The sequence below is a fragment of the Tupaia chinensis genome, unplaced genomic scaffold, assembly GCF_000334495.1.
Source record: "Tupaia chinensis unplaced genomic scaffold, TupChi_1.0 Scaffold000182_1, whole genome shotgun sequence".
Lineage (NCBI taxonomy): Eukaryota > Metazoa > Chordata > Mammalia > Scandentia > Tupaiidae > Tupaia > Tupaia belangeri.
In genome coordinates, this window is record NW_006159657.1 from 8753922 (window position 1) to 8771491 (window position 17570).

General features: G+C 44.8%; 1 protein-coding gene across 3 annotated transcripts in view; it reads right to left on the reverse strand.

The window, feature by feature from the left end:
- Window positions 1–17570, reverse strand: part of SYT17 (synaptotagmin 17) — an 80913-nt gene that overhangs the window by 21920 nt on the left and 41423 nt on the right. For all 3 annotated transcript variants that reach the window (XM_006146576.2, XM_027771083.1, XM_006146577.2), the window contains exons 6-7: window positions 5226–5346; window positions 2798–2953 (exon numbers count right to left, since the gene is read on the reverse strand). In XM_006146576.2, the coding sequence (XP_006146638.1) occupies window positions 2798–2953; window positions 5226–5346 (277 nt within the window). The remainder of the gene's footprint in view (window positions 1–2797; window positions 2954–5225; window positions 5347–17570) is intronic.

Below are 17570 nucleotides of genomic sequence, written 5' to 3' on the forward strand. Positions count from 1 at the left end.
ACAGGGGTCTTCACACAGTTTGCAGGAAATGCATATTATGCAAAGACTATGTATAGATTTCAATTTTTTTTCCATGGAAACTTTTACTTTAATTCCATCTTCCCCATATTTTTGAAGTCTTCTTGTACTTGTGTGGAACTCAGCAAATCCACATTCCCATCCTTTGAGATGTCCTTGTATCGTTATCCTCACTTTATAGGTGAAAAAAACCACTCAGATCTTGCCCAAGACTGCCAAGATGGGTGAGAAGCCAAGCCAGGACCCAGGCATGGACACTTAACCCCTTTCCTCATCTGATTCTCTTTGTACAACTTCCATTATAACCCATTATAAGAAGCAGGCACAGCTTCTGTCATAAGATGGGAAATAATATATGTAAGAGGGCCAGGGCTTTGCATTTGGGCTGTCAGTGCCCTCAGGTTCCTTTCTCAGCTAAGCACATACAGATAGCCCTTTATTCTCAGTAAGAAATTAGGAATAGATACCTCATGCTTTGATCCATGGCTTGGTTCAACATTGTTCTCACTGCCTGCCTGACCCTCATTTAAGGATTTAATGGAATCAATCTTTTGTCTTGGCCTGGAACCCTGGAATACATAGGGAGCTCATCTGTTTGTAATTGGTCTGGACAGCAGCCATCATGGCAGTATTAGTTGGGTAGGCAACCCCTGATTGGATGCAGACTCTTTGAGCAATGGGCCCTGAGAAAGCCCAGAACTTGCCATGGAGAGGTCCCAGAGGATGGACATTTGCCATGCTGGTGATGAGAAGCAATAAGCTCATACAGAGGAAGCCTTCTGTGCAAGAGTTTTTCAGCCATGACTTGATCTCTTGAGAGACTCGGGGGCTAAATATCCTCTAAACGGAGGAGAGTTTCTAAGTGCCTTGCAGCAGGACTTCTCAAAGAATGAGGTCACATTTCTAATGCCAACACTACCTGAGTACTTAAGGAAATACAGACTTCTTGGTCATTGGAGCTAGCAAGACCAGAGCTTGAATCTTGCTTCTCCTAGCTTGAGAGAAAGCTTAAGCTTCAGTCCTTAGATCTATAAATTGAAGATGCTGATAGTGACATGACAGGGTGGGTTATAGGGAATAGTAACAATGATATGGGGAAATGCCTATCACGATTAGGTGATAGGGAACAATAACCATTACTCCTGCTAACTCTAACCTCATTGTGATGGGCAGCTTCCAAGAAGGCTCCCAGTGATCTCTGCCTCTCAGTATTCCTGCTTTTGTCTAATCCCCTCCTCTCAAAAATGGGCAGGACCTAGTGAGTTGTTTCTAATGAACAGCGTATATTAAGAGTGGTAGGATGTCATTTCTATGATAGCTTACAAAGAGATTTTCAGACTCCTCACTTGACACTCTGATGAAAGCCATGTGCCATCTTGCCCTAAGGAGAAGTTCATGTGGCAAGAAGTTGAGGAAGATTACTGCCCAACAACTAGGAAAGAACCAAGACCCCCAGTCTAGCAGCCCGTAGGGAACTAAATCCTGCCAATAACTATGTGAATGAGCTTAAAAACAGATCCCCATTGAGCCTTCAGATGAGACTGCTGCCCCAGCCAAAATTCTGATTGCAGCTTTGTCAGAATATTCAGTCAGAGCAAAGTTATTCCAGAATTCTTGACCCAGGAGTTATGAGATAACAAATGTTTGTTGTTGTTGTTTTTCTTTCTTTAAAGATTTATTTATTTATTTACATTTATTATTATTATTATTATTATTATTATTTTTTATTTTGGCCAGACAGAGACAGAGAGAGAGAAAGGGAACGTGAGAAAGCTGCCAGGTCCAGAACTCGAACCATGGTCGGCCATGTAGGAATCCAGTGCCTTTAACTACCATACCACCTGCCAGCCCCGTAATGTTTATTGTTTTAAGCTATTAAATTTGGGGTGATGTGTTATATAAAAATAGATAACTAAGATACTCTGGAGACAATAGATTAAATTACAACCTGGAAAAGTACCAGGCAGTGGCATGTGATAATTTATTTATTTAATTATATTTATTATTATTATTATTATTTTTTATTTTGGCCAGACAGAGACAGAGAGAGAGAAAGGGAACGTGAGAAAGCTGCCAGGTCCAGAACTCGAACCATGGTCGGCCATGTAGGAATCCAGTGCCTTTAACTACCATACCACCTGCCAGCCCCGTAATGTTTATTGTTTTAAGCTATTAAATTTGGGGTGATGTGTTATATAAAAATAGATAACTAAGATACTCTGGAGACAATAGATTAAATTACAACCTGGAAAAGTACCAGGCAGTGGCATGTGACCACTGCTTAAATACTATATCCTTTGGAAGCAGTTCACAACCTCCCCCTCTCAGTTAGACAACCCTGTTTCTGCCTATGCTTCTCTATTAGACTGCAAGTAACTTAAGCCATCACCATCATCACCCAAACTGACATTTAGTCTTATTATGGACCAGGTACTGTTTCAAATTCATAAGTCATTTATTCTTCACAACAGACTATGACATAGACTACTTCTAGTCACATCTTACAGATGAGGAAACTGAGGCTTAGAGGAGTTAAGTAACTTTCCAAAAGCCTCAGCTGTGTGGCAGTGCCAGGAAACCTGGCTCCAGAGCCCACAATTAACGATTATGTTACATGGCTCTATGAATTTACCCAAGTTCACAGATAGTGGATTCAAAACCAGTAGTTGAACACCAGACATGAAGTCCTGAAACAAAACTCTCCAGATATCTTCCGTCTCTAAACGGTAAGTTGAACATGCCACACCTGGGGTTCATCAGGGTCTGGAATGCTACCTACCTGTAAACACGAGGCTGGCATTTTCCAGTTCTTCTTGGGGAACTTTGAAGCTAAAGGATTCATTGTAGAAAGGATCGATTGTGCCTCTTAAAAAGGACGTCTTCTTGGTTTTCACAAGCTTGAGTCCATGCACCAGTTGGATTTTCACGAAGGGGTCTGAAAATCAGACTCAATATCACAGATTGTTGAAGATAATGAACCTAATTTGCCCTGCCGTTATCTATTCAATTTCCCATTTATCCATCGTTTCAGTCATGATTTCTTCTATCCAATCATTTATTCAGCTTTTTATCCACCTTTCAGTCTATCCAACTGTCCATGTATCCATTTATCTTTTCACCAATCTTTCCATCCATGTCAGTTCACTGATCCACTCATCATTTCACTATTGTTTTATCTATCCATCTATCCACCCATCCATCCATCCATTTCATCCACCCGCCCACCCATGTTTCCATCTGTCTGACAGCCTAACCATCCATCCATCCTCTCATATCTCTATTTTTCCATCAATCCATCTATCAACCCATTGATCCATCCATAAGTCCAGGCAACCAACCCTCCTTTCATTCCTCCATTCTCCCATTCATCCATTATACATCTATCATTTTTTCCCTCCACCTGCTTATTTGCTTTTCTTTTTCTCTCTTCCTCCAGCCATCCAATATTTACTGAGCTCCTCTCATGGGTTCATTTCGCAGCTAAGAAAACTGAGGACTCAAGATGAGAAATTATTTGCTTATGATCTGGCTGGCAGAGGCAGAATCAAACTCAGAACCTCTCCTGGCTTTCTGTTCATAGAAATCTATTATGTTAGCAAGCCCACAGCCCATACATAAGAGAATAGAGGTGGCAGAACTATAACTATCATTGTTGGTTTATTTTAAAGTTTACAAATGGATTTGTGCACATTATCCAATGTAATTTGTTTACAAATACTGTTCATCTCAATTTCTGAGATGAAGAAATTGAGGTGCATTGGGACCAGCAGTTAGCATAATGGCTATGTCGCTGGACTCCCATGTAGCCAACCGCAGTTCGCGTCCCAGACCCAGTGCTTAAACTCACGCCGGGCGCATGTGTGTGCGTGTCCAAGATCCCGAGAAGAGAATGGAGGAGAAAGGATTGTGGCATGGCCATCTCCCCTGAGGGGGTGATTTCTCGTTTTCTATCTCTCTGTCTCTGTCTTTCTGGTAAGCACACGCGCCCTATAGCAAAAACCTCTCCAAAAAAAAGAACAAAAGAAATTGAGTTGCGTAGAGGTTAAGTAACTTCCCCCAAGGTCACACCATTTGTAAGCTATAAAACTGTTTGATTCCAGACAGTTTGACTCCAGAACTCACAATCATTTTATCATACTGATTCTCCCAGTGTGGTCAGTACAAATTTTTCCAGTCTTAATACAGTTCTCTCCACTGGCCCTTTTGAAACCTTTGCAAGGTATCTTCTATATTCAGCTGCCACCTTATAGCAGAAGTAATTTATTTTGGAAGTGCACTCAGAAAAGATGGCATTTCCACCACTGAGCTGAAGAAGCCCTAGTGACCATGGCTGCTTTCACATAATATCTTTTGCTGTCATGGGAGAAGCTACATACAGATGGAATGAAATCTGTTCCATTTCATTAAAAGTCATGTTTGAATTAGTTTTGCTTTAAAGTAGACACTTAAATACAATAGTACTTTCAGAGCTGGGATTTATAAAGATTTATGATACTTGCGAAATGAACTGGGGGAAAAAAATCCCTCAGGGTGTGTCCACCTGCTCATTTATTAGAATGCATCGTCATTGCACACTATCGCCCCATGGAGCAAGGTGTTTCCTTTGCAGGCATAGCATTGGGAAAGGCAAGCAATTTCCTTTATTCAAAGATTTATTAGGGAACCAGCAGTTAGCGTAATGGTTATGTCGCTGGACTCCCACATAGTCGACCGCGGTTCATGTCCCGGACCTGGTGGCTTAAAACTCACGCCGGGCGCGTGTACATGCGTGCCCAAGATCCCGGGAGGAGAATGGAGGAGAAGGGATTGTGGCATGACCATCCCCCCTGGGGAGTGATTTCTCGCTTTCTGTCTCTATGTCTCTCTCTGTCTGTCTGGCGAGCGCATGCGCCCTATAGTGAAAAAAAAAAAAAAAAACCCTCTCAAAAAAAAAAAGATCTATTAGATTTTCAGTAGTTATACCCAGTCTCAGTCAACTCCGCAGTTCAAAAAGAGTTACCGGGACACTATCGTTTACCTGCCTCATTCTAAGAGACATTTGATCATTTATTTTCCCTCTTGAGTTATTAGCATCCTAGTTCTGAATGCTTCCTCCCTCGTAGGGTCTTATCAATAGTATCCGAGACGCAGAAAAAGAAAATTTGGTCCCCCAAACAAACACAGATGCTGCATTAAAGAAGTAGGAGAAGGAGGGGCTTGTACTGTACCTGAACCTTGGCTCACATCTGTCTGAAGTAGTTGCTTGGCTCGAATGACGTCAACATTCAACCTCCCAGCACTTGGGAGATAATTCAGCGACAGAAGCAGCTCCCCCAGCTCTACTTCATTCTATGGAGAAAGGACACAGTCAGGGAGTTGCTTTTTTCTTCTATTCCTTCAATGCCCATCATGCAGAAAAATTGGTTCCAGGAGTTCAAAAACTCCAGTTAACAAGGAGTGCTTCTTTCTTTGACATCTTTTAGCCTCTGCTTCCAACAATTTTCTTCTATCTATCTCAGAAAGTCTTTTTGCCCTTAGAATGCTTAAAAGGAGCAACAATACCAATAAAAAATCAATAATAAAAACATGCGTGCTACATGCCACATGCCGTGCTAAGCACTTACCATGTAATAACTAATCTAATCTTCACCATGAGTCTGGGATGTATTAGTATTAACCCGAATACATTTAACAGATGAGAAATTGAGGCTCGTAGGGGTTTTAAATAATGTGTCCACAGTCACGCAGCAGGGAAGGCAGAGGTGGCATTTGGACCCAGAGAGGCTGATTCTATATACTTTAGCCACTGCTATTCTGTTTCCCAACTGGATACCTGGGAGGCAGAATACTCTGCAGAGTAACTACCTCTACTTGTAAAAAATTTAGCTGAATATTTTAAATTAAGTCCCAGACATGATGTCATTTTACCAGAACATCCCTCAGATTGCATCTTTAACTGATAAGGATATTAGTATGTGAAATTTCCAATATATTCAGAGTATAAGGAACTGCCACATACCACCATCACTCAGCTCCAAAAGGATCACCTCACAGTCAACCTCAAATCACCTATACCTGCATTCAACTTCCTGTGTTATTCTGAAGTAACTCCCATATATCACACTATTTTGTGTAATATTTCAGAGTGTATCTCTAAGAGTTAAGATCTATCTACTACTATCTCCTTCCCTATCTCCCTGCCTATCTATAACTATCATCTATCTGTCAATCATCTCTATCTCTTTTGTCATTTCATTTCAGTATATAAATGCCAGTTAGCAGCTCCAGAACAATGGCTGGCACAGAGTGGATATTTAAACATTTGTTGACAAGCTGAATAGTCAAACGAAAAGATTTCTGTACTGAGTAAGTTAATCCTCAAACAAACAGAAACACACATGTTAACTCAGAAGTTTCAAACTTGTGCCTGCAGGTGCATTTAAACACCTTGGTAATTATTACATAAGTTAAGAATTATTTACTTTTATATTTTTAAAAAAATCTAGATTTCTCATCTTGCTTGAAAGGAAGGTCTAGCAACACAGGGGGCCACATTCCTGCCTAGCAACGGATGAAGATTCTTTGACCAAACTTTAGGCAGAATCCTGAACATCTCCTAGGCTCATCTGTGTAGTTCCTCATAAAATCCAGTTTAGCAAGTATCTACCACCCTTGGTATCTGGGGGAGTTCCACATCCTCCATAATCCCTTAGATGATGTCAGATCATTTTGGCCTAACTTCAGCAAGAATCCTGTAAAGTTGGTTTAGCCAGAATCCCTCTCACCTCTAATGTTTCCCCTCAGTAATTTTCTATCCTGATCTTCACCCTCCTCCTCAGTCATAAATTCCCATTTGTCCATGTGATATTTGGAGTTGAGCCCAATTTCTTTCCTTTACTGCAAAATCCCATTGCCATGATCTCTGTACTTACCATGATGGTCCTGAATGAAGTCTGCCTTACCATCCATGCTTTAACAATGTCACTGAATAATTCTTTAATATAAACATCTGGCCACAATGCAATGTCCCTTTAGATGGGACCTGCCCCCTTTTTACTACTCCCCATCTGTCCACTTTCACCCCTTTATTTTCCTGTGTCCCTGCCTTGGATATATGAATTTGCAGATTTTTGAGATAAGAATGGTGAATTCTGTGTTATGAGTAATAAAAGGAGTTCCTTTACACAGTTGCTTGCAGTTTTCTGTTAGTTCTCAAGGGCCTGGAAAATGCAGCATTCTTAGGGCATGACCCTTTGGGATTCCGGGCCAGGAAGAAACCATTCATCTTCTTGTAGACTGGTCCTCCCAGGTTTATAAAACAGAATGCTATCGGGAACAAGCAGTTAGCGTAATGGCTATGTTGCTGGACTCCCACGTAGTTGACCGTGGTTCATGTACCGGACCCGGTGGCTTAAACTCATGCCGGGCGCGCGGGCGTGCCCAAGATCCCGAGAGGAGAATGGAGGAGAAGGGATTGCGGTGTGACCATCCCCCCTGGGGGGTGCTTCTTGCTTTCTATCTCTATGTCTCTCTCTCTGTCTGTCTGGCGAGTGCACACGCCCTATAGTGAAAACCTCTCCAAAAAGAAAGAAAGAAAGAAAAAAAAAACCAGAATGCTATGTGCCTCCATGAAAAATCAACAAGCTTCTCATCTTGTGATGCAGCTTTACAGGTTTGCAGGGATCAGGATTTGAAATTCAAGTCAGCTGAGCTACATAAACAGGGTAAGAAAACTCTACATATAGCTGGTGTCTTTGAACGTATTAAAAGATGAGGACAACTAAAGAACAATTGAGTTTGTAAAAAATTAGTTTACATATATACACCAGTAGGTCTCTGCTGGGAGTGACTTTTTGCCTGGCAGAGGACATCTGTCAATGTCTGGAGACATTGGGGTGGTCACATTTGGGGCGGGGATACTGTGCACACCTCATGGGTAGAGGTGATGAGTGTTGCTAAACCCTGTGCAGTGCACAGGATGGCCTCTAATGACAACGATCCATCCCAAAAGGCAAAAGTACTGAGGCTGAGAAATGGCAGAACAGACTGTCAAAGGGCTGGAGAAGAGTGAGGGGGATAGATGGATGTCTCTTTTAAAACAGAGAAAGTAAAATGTCCTTTGACCCAGTAGTTCTATCTGCAGGAACTTAACACAGACGTCCTTCCACACATGTGTCAAGATGTGTGCTCAGGATAATGAAAATGGTATCACGAATCTGAGAAATTCACTGTGGTCCTACTATGTATCAAGGCTGGGACTACATCAGTGAGATCAGTCCCTGTCTTTATGGGACATACACTCCAGTCTGGGAGAGAGACATTAAATGGATTTTAAAAATACACCAATGAGATGATTTCAGATAATGTTACATATTAGGAAGGGTGAGAGACGAAGGGCCTTTCTTGGGTGTTGGAAATGTTCTATATTTTGATTGTGGTGATGGCTACACGGGTGCATTTGCCAAAAATCAACAAATTGTACACTTAACACGTATATATTGGTTACATGTAAGTTCAACCTCAATAAAGCCGATTAAAGTGGAGTATCTGAAATAAGCGAATATGGCAAAATTTTAGCCACTTATCAAATCTGGGAGCTGGGTACATGATTATTCTATTATTTTATGTTCGAAAGATTTCCATTAGAAACATAAAATAGGACCAGCAGACAGCATAGCAGTTATGTCTCTGGACTCCCACATGGCTGATGACAGTTCAAGTCCCAGACCTGGTAGCTTGAAAATCATGCCAGCATGTGTGTGTGAGTGCCCAAGATCCTAGGAGGAGAATGAAGATTGATTGTAGCATGGCCATCTCCCTGGGGGCAATTTCTCATTTTCCCTTTCACTGTCTCTGTCATTCTCTCCAGCAGTGCATGCACCCTAAGGCGAAAACATCTTAAAGAGAGAGAGGAAAAAAAAATATATATATATATATATAAAATAAGGGCCAGTGTGTGGGGCCATAGTAAAACAACACTCTGCAATGCTGAACCACATGGTAAAGTCCTGAGTTAGAGTCCCAGGGCCTCCCTGTGCACACAGGGCATGTGCACGATCCAGGGATCTGGGCTGGCTGAGGGTGGGGGTAGACAGTGGTATGAAGACTTTGTTGGGGATGCCTATTTATCTCTCTCTCATGGAAAAAATAAGTGAATTAGCTTTAAGGCATAAAGTAAATACTAAAAAGGAAAGTGAGACAAATTAGGCAGGGTAAGAGCTGGTGAGTGATGGGGTATATTAGGGCTGCCATTTGCACTGGGATGGAGGGGCAAGGCCTTTCTGAGAGGTGAGGTGAGAAGGTCTGAATGAAGTGAAGGTGCGAGGAGGGAGGGGACTCACCAGGCAGAGGGGACAGCAAGGGTATCAACCTGATGTGTTCAAGGAACAGAGAGCAGGCCAGTTTGGCTGGTTGGGGAATGGATATGGCAAGAGATGGATTCTAGAAGCATCCAGGGAGCCAAAGCAAGATGCCCAGTGGCTGCCAGGAAGAAGTATGCTCAATCCTGGCACCCTGCAGGAAATGGAGGAGGAGATGAGGCCATTTCCTCAGCCCTCACCAATGAAGGGACTCTTAAGCTCTCCCTGCATTCCTTAAGAGGGACAGAGCTGCCCTTTTTAACTCCTGGGAGCCATTAATCGGACCTTGAACAGGCAGCCTGCTGGAGTCATCCGCTTTCTAGGAGGTCTGAATACTTTCCTCTTCCCTTTGCAGGATCAAGCTCGCTACTCCCCACCCATCGCAGCCCCAACACGCAGGCACCATGGCTTTCCTGTTGTTTTTTCAGGGAAGCATTCTCATCGATCTGGCCATGCTTTCTCTCTGCCTCGTTTTTGGGAGCGATCAATTCGCAAGACTTGTCTGGAGTCAGGGGAACGGTGAGTAGAAAAAAAATAAAAGAGGGCCAATTGTACAATATCAGAGACTTGTTGATTCACTTGATAAGTCTTGATTCAGTAGCTACTGGGTCCTAGACACTAGGGACATCACAATCATGATCATTATAGCAAACCTTTATTAAGAAATCACTGGATCAACTATGTGGCCTAGTGGCGAAGGAAGCTGGATCTCACGTGGCTGACTGTGGTTTGAATGCTGGCCCTGGTGGCTTGAAAACATACCAGGTACATAAGTGTGTGTGCTCCAAATCCCAGCAGGATAAAGAAATGGAGGAGAAAGGATTGTGCATAACCACATCCCACTGGAGCGGTGCTTTTCCCCTCTCGCTTTCTCTCTGGTTAGTGTACATGCTCTCTGGCAACTGAAAGAAGGGGAAAAAAGAAGGAATCACCCTATTAGGCCAGGTGTTGTCTCGGGCAAGCTGAAAAGATCATCGAGAGGATTCCATTTTACAAATGAAGGCATTCAGGCTTAGAGAAGTGGCAAGGCTCGCTCATGGTTGTATCGTAGATGTATCGTAGATGGAAAGCTCAGCTCAGGCACTGTGTCTTACACTGTCTTGATGACAATTAAGGCACAGTCATGGACATGAAGCAGTCTAGGCTATTGGAGGGGAGCGGGAAAGACAGAAAAACAAATGAAAATCCAGGGGCTGCACACACACATACATATACAAACTAGCCAGAAAATAACCATTTGGGGCTAGTTTATAGAGAATTGGAAACCCTTGTACACGCTGTTGAGAATGTAAAATGGTGCAGTCGCTGTGGCGAACACATTAGAAACATAAAATAGGACCAGCAGACAGCATAGCAGTTATGTCTCTGGACTCCCACATGGCTGATGACAGTTCAAGTCCCAGACCTGGTAGCTTGAAAATCATGCCAGCATGTGTGTGTGAGTGCCCAAGATCCTAGGAGGGGAATGAAGATTGATTGTAGCATGGCCATCTCCCTGGGGGCAATTTCTCATTTTCCCTTTCACTGTCTCTGTCATTCTCTCCAGCAGTGCATGCACCCTAAGGCGAAAACATCTTAAAGAGAGAGAGGAAAAAAAAATATATATATATATATATAAAATAAGGGCCAGTGTGTGGGGCCATAGTAAAACAACACTCTGCAATGCTGAACCACATGGTAAAGTCCTGAGTTAGAGTCCCAGGGCCTCCCTGTGCACACAGGGCATGTGCACGATCCAGGGATCTGGGCTGGCTGAGGGTGGGGGTAGACAGTGGTATGAAGACTTTGTTGGGGATGCCTATTTATCTCTCTCTCATGGAAAAAATAAGTGAATTAGCTTTAAGGCATAAAGTAAATACTAAAAAGGAAAGTGAGACAAATTAGGCAGGGTAAGAGCTGGTGAGTGATGGGGTATATTAGGGCTGCCATTTGCACTGGGATGGAGGGGCAAGGCCTTTCTGAGAGGTGAGGTGAGAAGGTCTGAATGAAGTGAAGGTGCGAGGAGGGAGGGGACTCACCAGGCAGAGGGGACAGCAAGGGTATCAACCTGATGTGTTCAAGGAACAGAGAGCAGGCCAGTTTGGCTGGTTGGGGAATGGATATGGCAAGAGATGGATTCTAGAAGCATCCAGGGAGCCAAAGCAAGATGCCCAGTGGCTGCCAGGAAGAAGTATGCTCAATCCTGGCACCCTGCAGGAAATGGAGGAGGAGATGAGGCCATTTCCTCAGCCCTCACCAATGAAGGGACTCTTAAGCTCTCCCTGCATTCCTTAAGAGGGACAGAGCTGCCCTTTTTAACTCCTGGGAGCCATTAATCGGACCTTGAACAGGCAGCCTGCTGGAGTCATCCGCTTTCTAGGAGGTCTGAATACTTTCCTCTTCCCTTTGCAGGATCAAGCTCGCTACTCCCCACCCATCGCAGCCCCAACACGCAGGCACCATGGCTTTCCTGTTGTTTTTTCAGGGAAGCATTCTCATCGATCTGGCCATGCTTTCTCTCTGCCTCGTTTTTGGGAGCGATCAATTCGCAAGACTTGTCTGGAGTCAGGGGAACGGTGAGTAGAAAAAAAATAAAAGAGGGCCAATTGTACAATATCAGAGACTTGTTGATTCACTTGATAAGTCTTGATTCAGTAGCTACTGGGTCCTAGACACTAGGGACATCACAATCATGATCATTATAGCAAACCTTTATTAAGAAATCACTGGATCAACTATGTGGCCTAGTGGCGAAGGAAGCTGGATCTCACGTGGCTGACTGTGGTTTGAATGCTGGCCCTGGTGGCTTGAAAACATACCAGGTACATAAGTGTGTGTGCTCCAAATCCCAGCAGGATAAAGAAATGGAGGAGAAAGGATTGTGCATAACCACATCCCACTGGAGCGGTGCTTTTCCCCTCTCGCTTTCTCTCTGGTTAGTGTACATGCTCTCTGGCAACTGAAAGAAGGGGAAAAAAGAAGGAATCACCCTATTAGGCCAGGTGTTGTCTCGGGCAAGCTGAAAAGATCATCGAGAGGATTCCATTTTACAAATGAAGGCATTCAGGCTTAGAGAAGTGGCAAGGCTCGCTCATGGTTGTATCGTAGATGTATCGTAGATGGAAAGCTCAGCTCAGGCACTGTGTCTTACACTGTCTTGATGACAATTAAGGCACAGTCATGGACATGAAGCAGTCTAGGCTATTGGAGGGGAGCGGGAAAGACAGAAAAACAAATGAAAATCCAGGGGCTGCACACACACATACATATACAAACTAGCCAGAAAATAACCATTTGGGGCTAGTTTATAGAGAATTGGAAACCCTTGTACACGCTGTTGAGAATGTAAAATGGTGCAGTCGCTGTGGCGAACAGGTTGGTGACCCCTCAAAAGGTGGAACAGGCCCAACCTTGGTGGCACAGGTGGCAGGTGAGTCATAGTGAGATGTGGAGCCATCTGGGGTTCAAATCCTGGGTTGGATTTGGACCTTGGGTCAATTCGACATACTGGGTGTGCCCATGATCCTGGCTGGGGTTGGGGGGAGGGGTTCATTGTGGCCTGGTAAGACTCTGGTGGAAGTTCCTGTCTCTCTCTTCCTCAAGAAGTAGATGAATAAATTTAAAACAAACAAACAAAAGTTTAACAGAACTTCCATAGGATACAGCAGTTCTACTCCTAAGTAACTACCCAAGAGAAAAAAACACACATCCAACATAAACCTGTTCCCGGGGCCCAGCCCAGGTGGTGAAGTCCATAAAACTGGACTGCATGGGATCAGCAGTTAGCATAACGGCTATGTCGCTGGACTCCCATGTAGTCGACTGTGGTTTGAGTCCCGGACCCAGTGGCTTAAACTCATGCCGGATGCGTGTGCATGTGTGCCCAAGATCCCAAGAGGAGAATGGAGGAGAAGGGATTGTGGTGTGGCCATCCCCCATGGGGGGTAATTTCTTGTTTTCTATCCCTCTGTCTCTGTCTGGCAAGTGCACATGCCCTATAGCAAAACATTTGCCCTAAAAAAAAAACATCTCAAAAAAAAAAAAAAAAAAAAAAAACTGGACTGTATGCTGGAAGCCACATGGCTGACTGTGGGTTCGGAACCCCAGGTTGGCCTGAGAACACACTGGGTGTGCACACAGATGCCCAAGATCCCGAGGAACTTTCCCAACCAGGAAAGGGAGTCGCAGAGTGATGAGATCCTGTCTAGGACTCTCTCTCTCTCTGTTGTGCACACGCTCATGTTCTATCATAAAAGGAAAAAAAAAAAAGAGCGAACTTAAAACAATGTACACACGAGCATTCATGGCAGCACTAGTCACAACAGCCAAAAGGGAAAGAACCCAAATGTCCATCAACAGACTGATAAGGTAAATGTGGTATGTCTGCACAATGGGGCATTATTCAGCCGGAACGAAAGAACGAAGCACCCACATATGCCGCGGTGTAGACGGACCTCGAAAATGGGACGTCTTGTGCGATTCCACTTACGAGCTACAGAATAGGAAAACCAGCAACACTGACGACGCTGGCAGCAGTTGTGGTTTCCTGGGATGGGAGGAGAGGGGACGGGAGTGACTGCTTCATGGGATGGAAACGTTCTGGAATTAGAGGTGATGGGTGCGCCAAGCAGTGAACTAAATGTCATTGACAGGGACATTTTAAAACGAATAAATCTGTTATCTGAATTTTACCTAAACTTAAAAATAATGATAGGGCCCGAGTGTGAATGAGCCTGATGAATCAGACCCATGCTCGGGAAGGATGAGGCCAGGGAAGGCTTCATGGAGAAAGTGGCGTTTGAGTTAACCCTGCCAAGACAAGTGGGATTTTTGTCTGGTGAATATCACAGGGGAAGGCACCCCGTGCAGATGGGACACAGGCGGGAACACGTCATTGTCATCTCACTAGCCTTGTTGCTCTGGTCCTGAAGTTTTGGCTATATAATATAAAGTCCTATATAACGTGCTGTTCTTAATAATGTAGCCTGATGGGGCCAGCAGATGGCCTAATGGTAACATTGCTGGACTGCCACATAGTCAACCACAGTTCAAGTCCCAGACCGGGGGGTGGCTTAAAACACGCTGGGCGCATGTGTGTGCGTGCCCAAAATCCCCAAACGGGAATGTCGGAAAGGGATTGCAGGATGGTCACCTCCCTTGGGGGGTGATTTCTTGCTTTCGGTCTCTCTGTTTCTCCATGAGCGCACATGCCCTATAGCAAAAATCTCTCTAATAATAATAATATAATAATAATAACAACATAGCCAAAGATGGTTAAGAATGTGGACTTTAAAATGTGTTTTCTTTATTTGTGGTAGGGCATGTGCACATGCATGAGAGAGACAGGCAGAGAGAGAGAAGCACTCTCTCCAGGACCTGGTCACACCCTACCCCCTTCCTCCAGCCCTCTAGTCCCTTAGATTTGGGGCACTCACACAAATGCCTGGCATGTTTCAGGCTGACCAGACCAGGGATTTGAACCACTGTCATCACATGGAATCCAGCTTCTCTTGAGCAGTGCATCAGCACTGTGCCATGGAGCCAGCCCATAATTTGGAATTTTAAAATAAATTAGTGAGACTTCTCACCAATAACATCACCCTCGCCCATTTGCATTTCTGGTTTATTGTTGTTGTTAAGTGGGAAAAATCATGCTGGCTTCCCCCAAAGGCAGAATAATATGTGTTCTGGGTCCCCCGAGAGCAGATAACACCCCCCACCTTCACTTCCAATAAAAGACAGAAATGTATTTTGGGCAAGAATTTGGCATTTCAGAAATAACACTGAAGAAATCTTTGAGAAATCAGAATATTGCTGAGATGTACAGCTGAGACCTGCTATTATCCTGATGACATGTGCTGAGAGGCTCTGTCTTTCAGGGCTTGGGGTCTCCAGGTCCTGTCTTCACCCAGCCCTAGAGAAAGTGGAGCGTCCTCACTGACTCGGGGCCTCTGCCCACAGGAGCAGCACCACCGGCTAGGACATCAGAAGTGGCAGCTCTAACAGCCTGAGGGCAAAAACGTCCCTGGCAAAAACCGTCCTGAGCCAATGTCTTCTTTGGCCCTTTTCCCTAGGAGTAGAAACTGATGATAAGTTTAAAAGCCAACCTGGGCCCAGCCGGTGGCGTGGTGCTTAAGGTGCTGAATCCCACATGGCTGAATGTACGGTTCGAGTCCCAGATCTGGTAGCTTGAGAAACTTGCTGGGCACGTGTGTGCATGCCTGTCCCAAGAGGAGAATGGGAGAGCAGGGATTGGAGGTGTGGCCATTCCCTGGGGTGTGATTTCTCACTTTTTCTTTCTCTTGCTGTCTTTCTCCAGCAAGCATACATGCTCTATAGCAAATGAAAAACAACAAAAACAACAAAGCTGACCAGGAGATAGCTGACCAAAAACTTACGTGGTGGAAACAGAAAACGGGGCCAGTGAGTCTAGGAGCAACCCCATCCTTCCCCCAGCAGGATCCTGGAATTAACAGCGATCTCTGCAGAAGAGTGCCATGAGGTATTGGCGCATTAAACTTGCACTAATGGGAACCAGCAGTTAGCATAATGGCTATGTCGCTGGACTCCCATGTAGTCGACCGAGGTTCGCGTCCCGGACCCAGTGGCTTAAAACTCACGCCGGGCACATGTGTGTGCGTGCCCAAGATCCCGAGAGGAGAATGGAGGAGAAGGGATTGCGGCGTGACCATCCCCTCTGGGGGGTGATTTCTCGCTTTCTGTCTATATGTCTCTGTCTGTCTGGCAAGCGCACGTGCCCTAAAGCAAAACCTCTCAAAAAAAAAAAAACAAAAAAACTTGCACTAACCTGGGGCAGTTGTGCTCTTTCTCCGTCACCTCCAGGGACATTTGGCAATGGCCAAAGACATTTCTGATCACCACGACTGAGAGGGTAGGGTCACACTGCCAGCGATGCTGCTAAACGTGAACGGGACTCCCTCCCGCCTCCCCACCACACACAGCATAGCATTATCTGACCCAAAATGTCAATATAAGGGGTCTTCACAAACACAGGCTGGCTTCATGGCGTGGTAGCTAAGGCAGCCCAATCGCACAAGGCCCATCCCGTGGTTCAAGTCCTGGACGCATGTAAGCCCAAAACTCCAAAGGAGAGAGAAATGGAGAAGAGACCATGGTGTGACCATGCCCCATAGTGGTGCCTTCTCTCCCTTTCTGTCTCTGTCTGGTGAGCTTAAGTGCCTCCAGCGGGGGAAGCTCATGGAAAATGCATATTATAAAGAAAATTATGCACAAATTTCAAAAATTTTTCTGCACCAGATAATACTTACACTTTAATTCCATTTCCCACAAACTTTTTGAAGCCCTCACCATACCATAGTTGAGAAATTCTGAACTAAACCTATGACTCTTGGGTTGACTCAGATTTTTCCTTTAGACATGATTCTAGCCCAAACAAATCATTAAGAAGAACGACTTTGTACTTTTTTCCACAGAGACAGGAAAAGTCCCTTCACTGCCTCAGCTGAGTTTGTCTTGAGTCTCCTCCAGACTCAAAGAGGCCAGAGCCCCAGCAGCAAGGCAGCACCCCCAAGGACCCAGCTCTCACTCCTTCCCTCTCTTCTTAACACTTCCTTCTTGGCTGCAAAGCAGAAGAGAACCAAGCCCCAAATACAAAAATCCTCGTGGGAAGTGGGTTCAGCCCTCCCTTGGAGCATCAACTGCTCATTTCGGGGGGATTCCAACTCTATGATCCCCCGTCTCTTGTTCACATTTAGTCAGGTGTAGCTGGAATGTCACGGCAGGAATAATTTAGTCCAATACTGTATGTTTGTACAAGAAACATATTCTCTCACTTCCCTCTCTAACCCCCTCCCTCACTTGCCGGCTGGAAGCCCTCAGCCTGGGGCCCATCAGGATTCTCCAACTTCAGCATTATTGCCATTTCAGATTTCAGATTGGGCCATTCTCTGTGGTGGGGGGCTGTTCTGTGTATAGCAAGGCGTTCAGCAGCACCCCAGCTTCTTTCCACTAGCATCCCCACCAGTAGCACCCCTACCCTTCTCTAATGGAGACAACCCCAAATCTCTCCAGATATGGCCACATGTCCCCTGAGAGCAAAATCACCCAGCTTAGAGCTGCCAGTCTACAAGGACCTAGGTAATTTGCCCCTCGCCCGTATCTGGGGTTCCATCCACTGTGGCAAAGAGGCAACATTGCCTCTTTCTACTCCTTGAAAACACAAGACTGTTCCTGCCACAGGAGTTGCACCTGCCG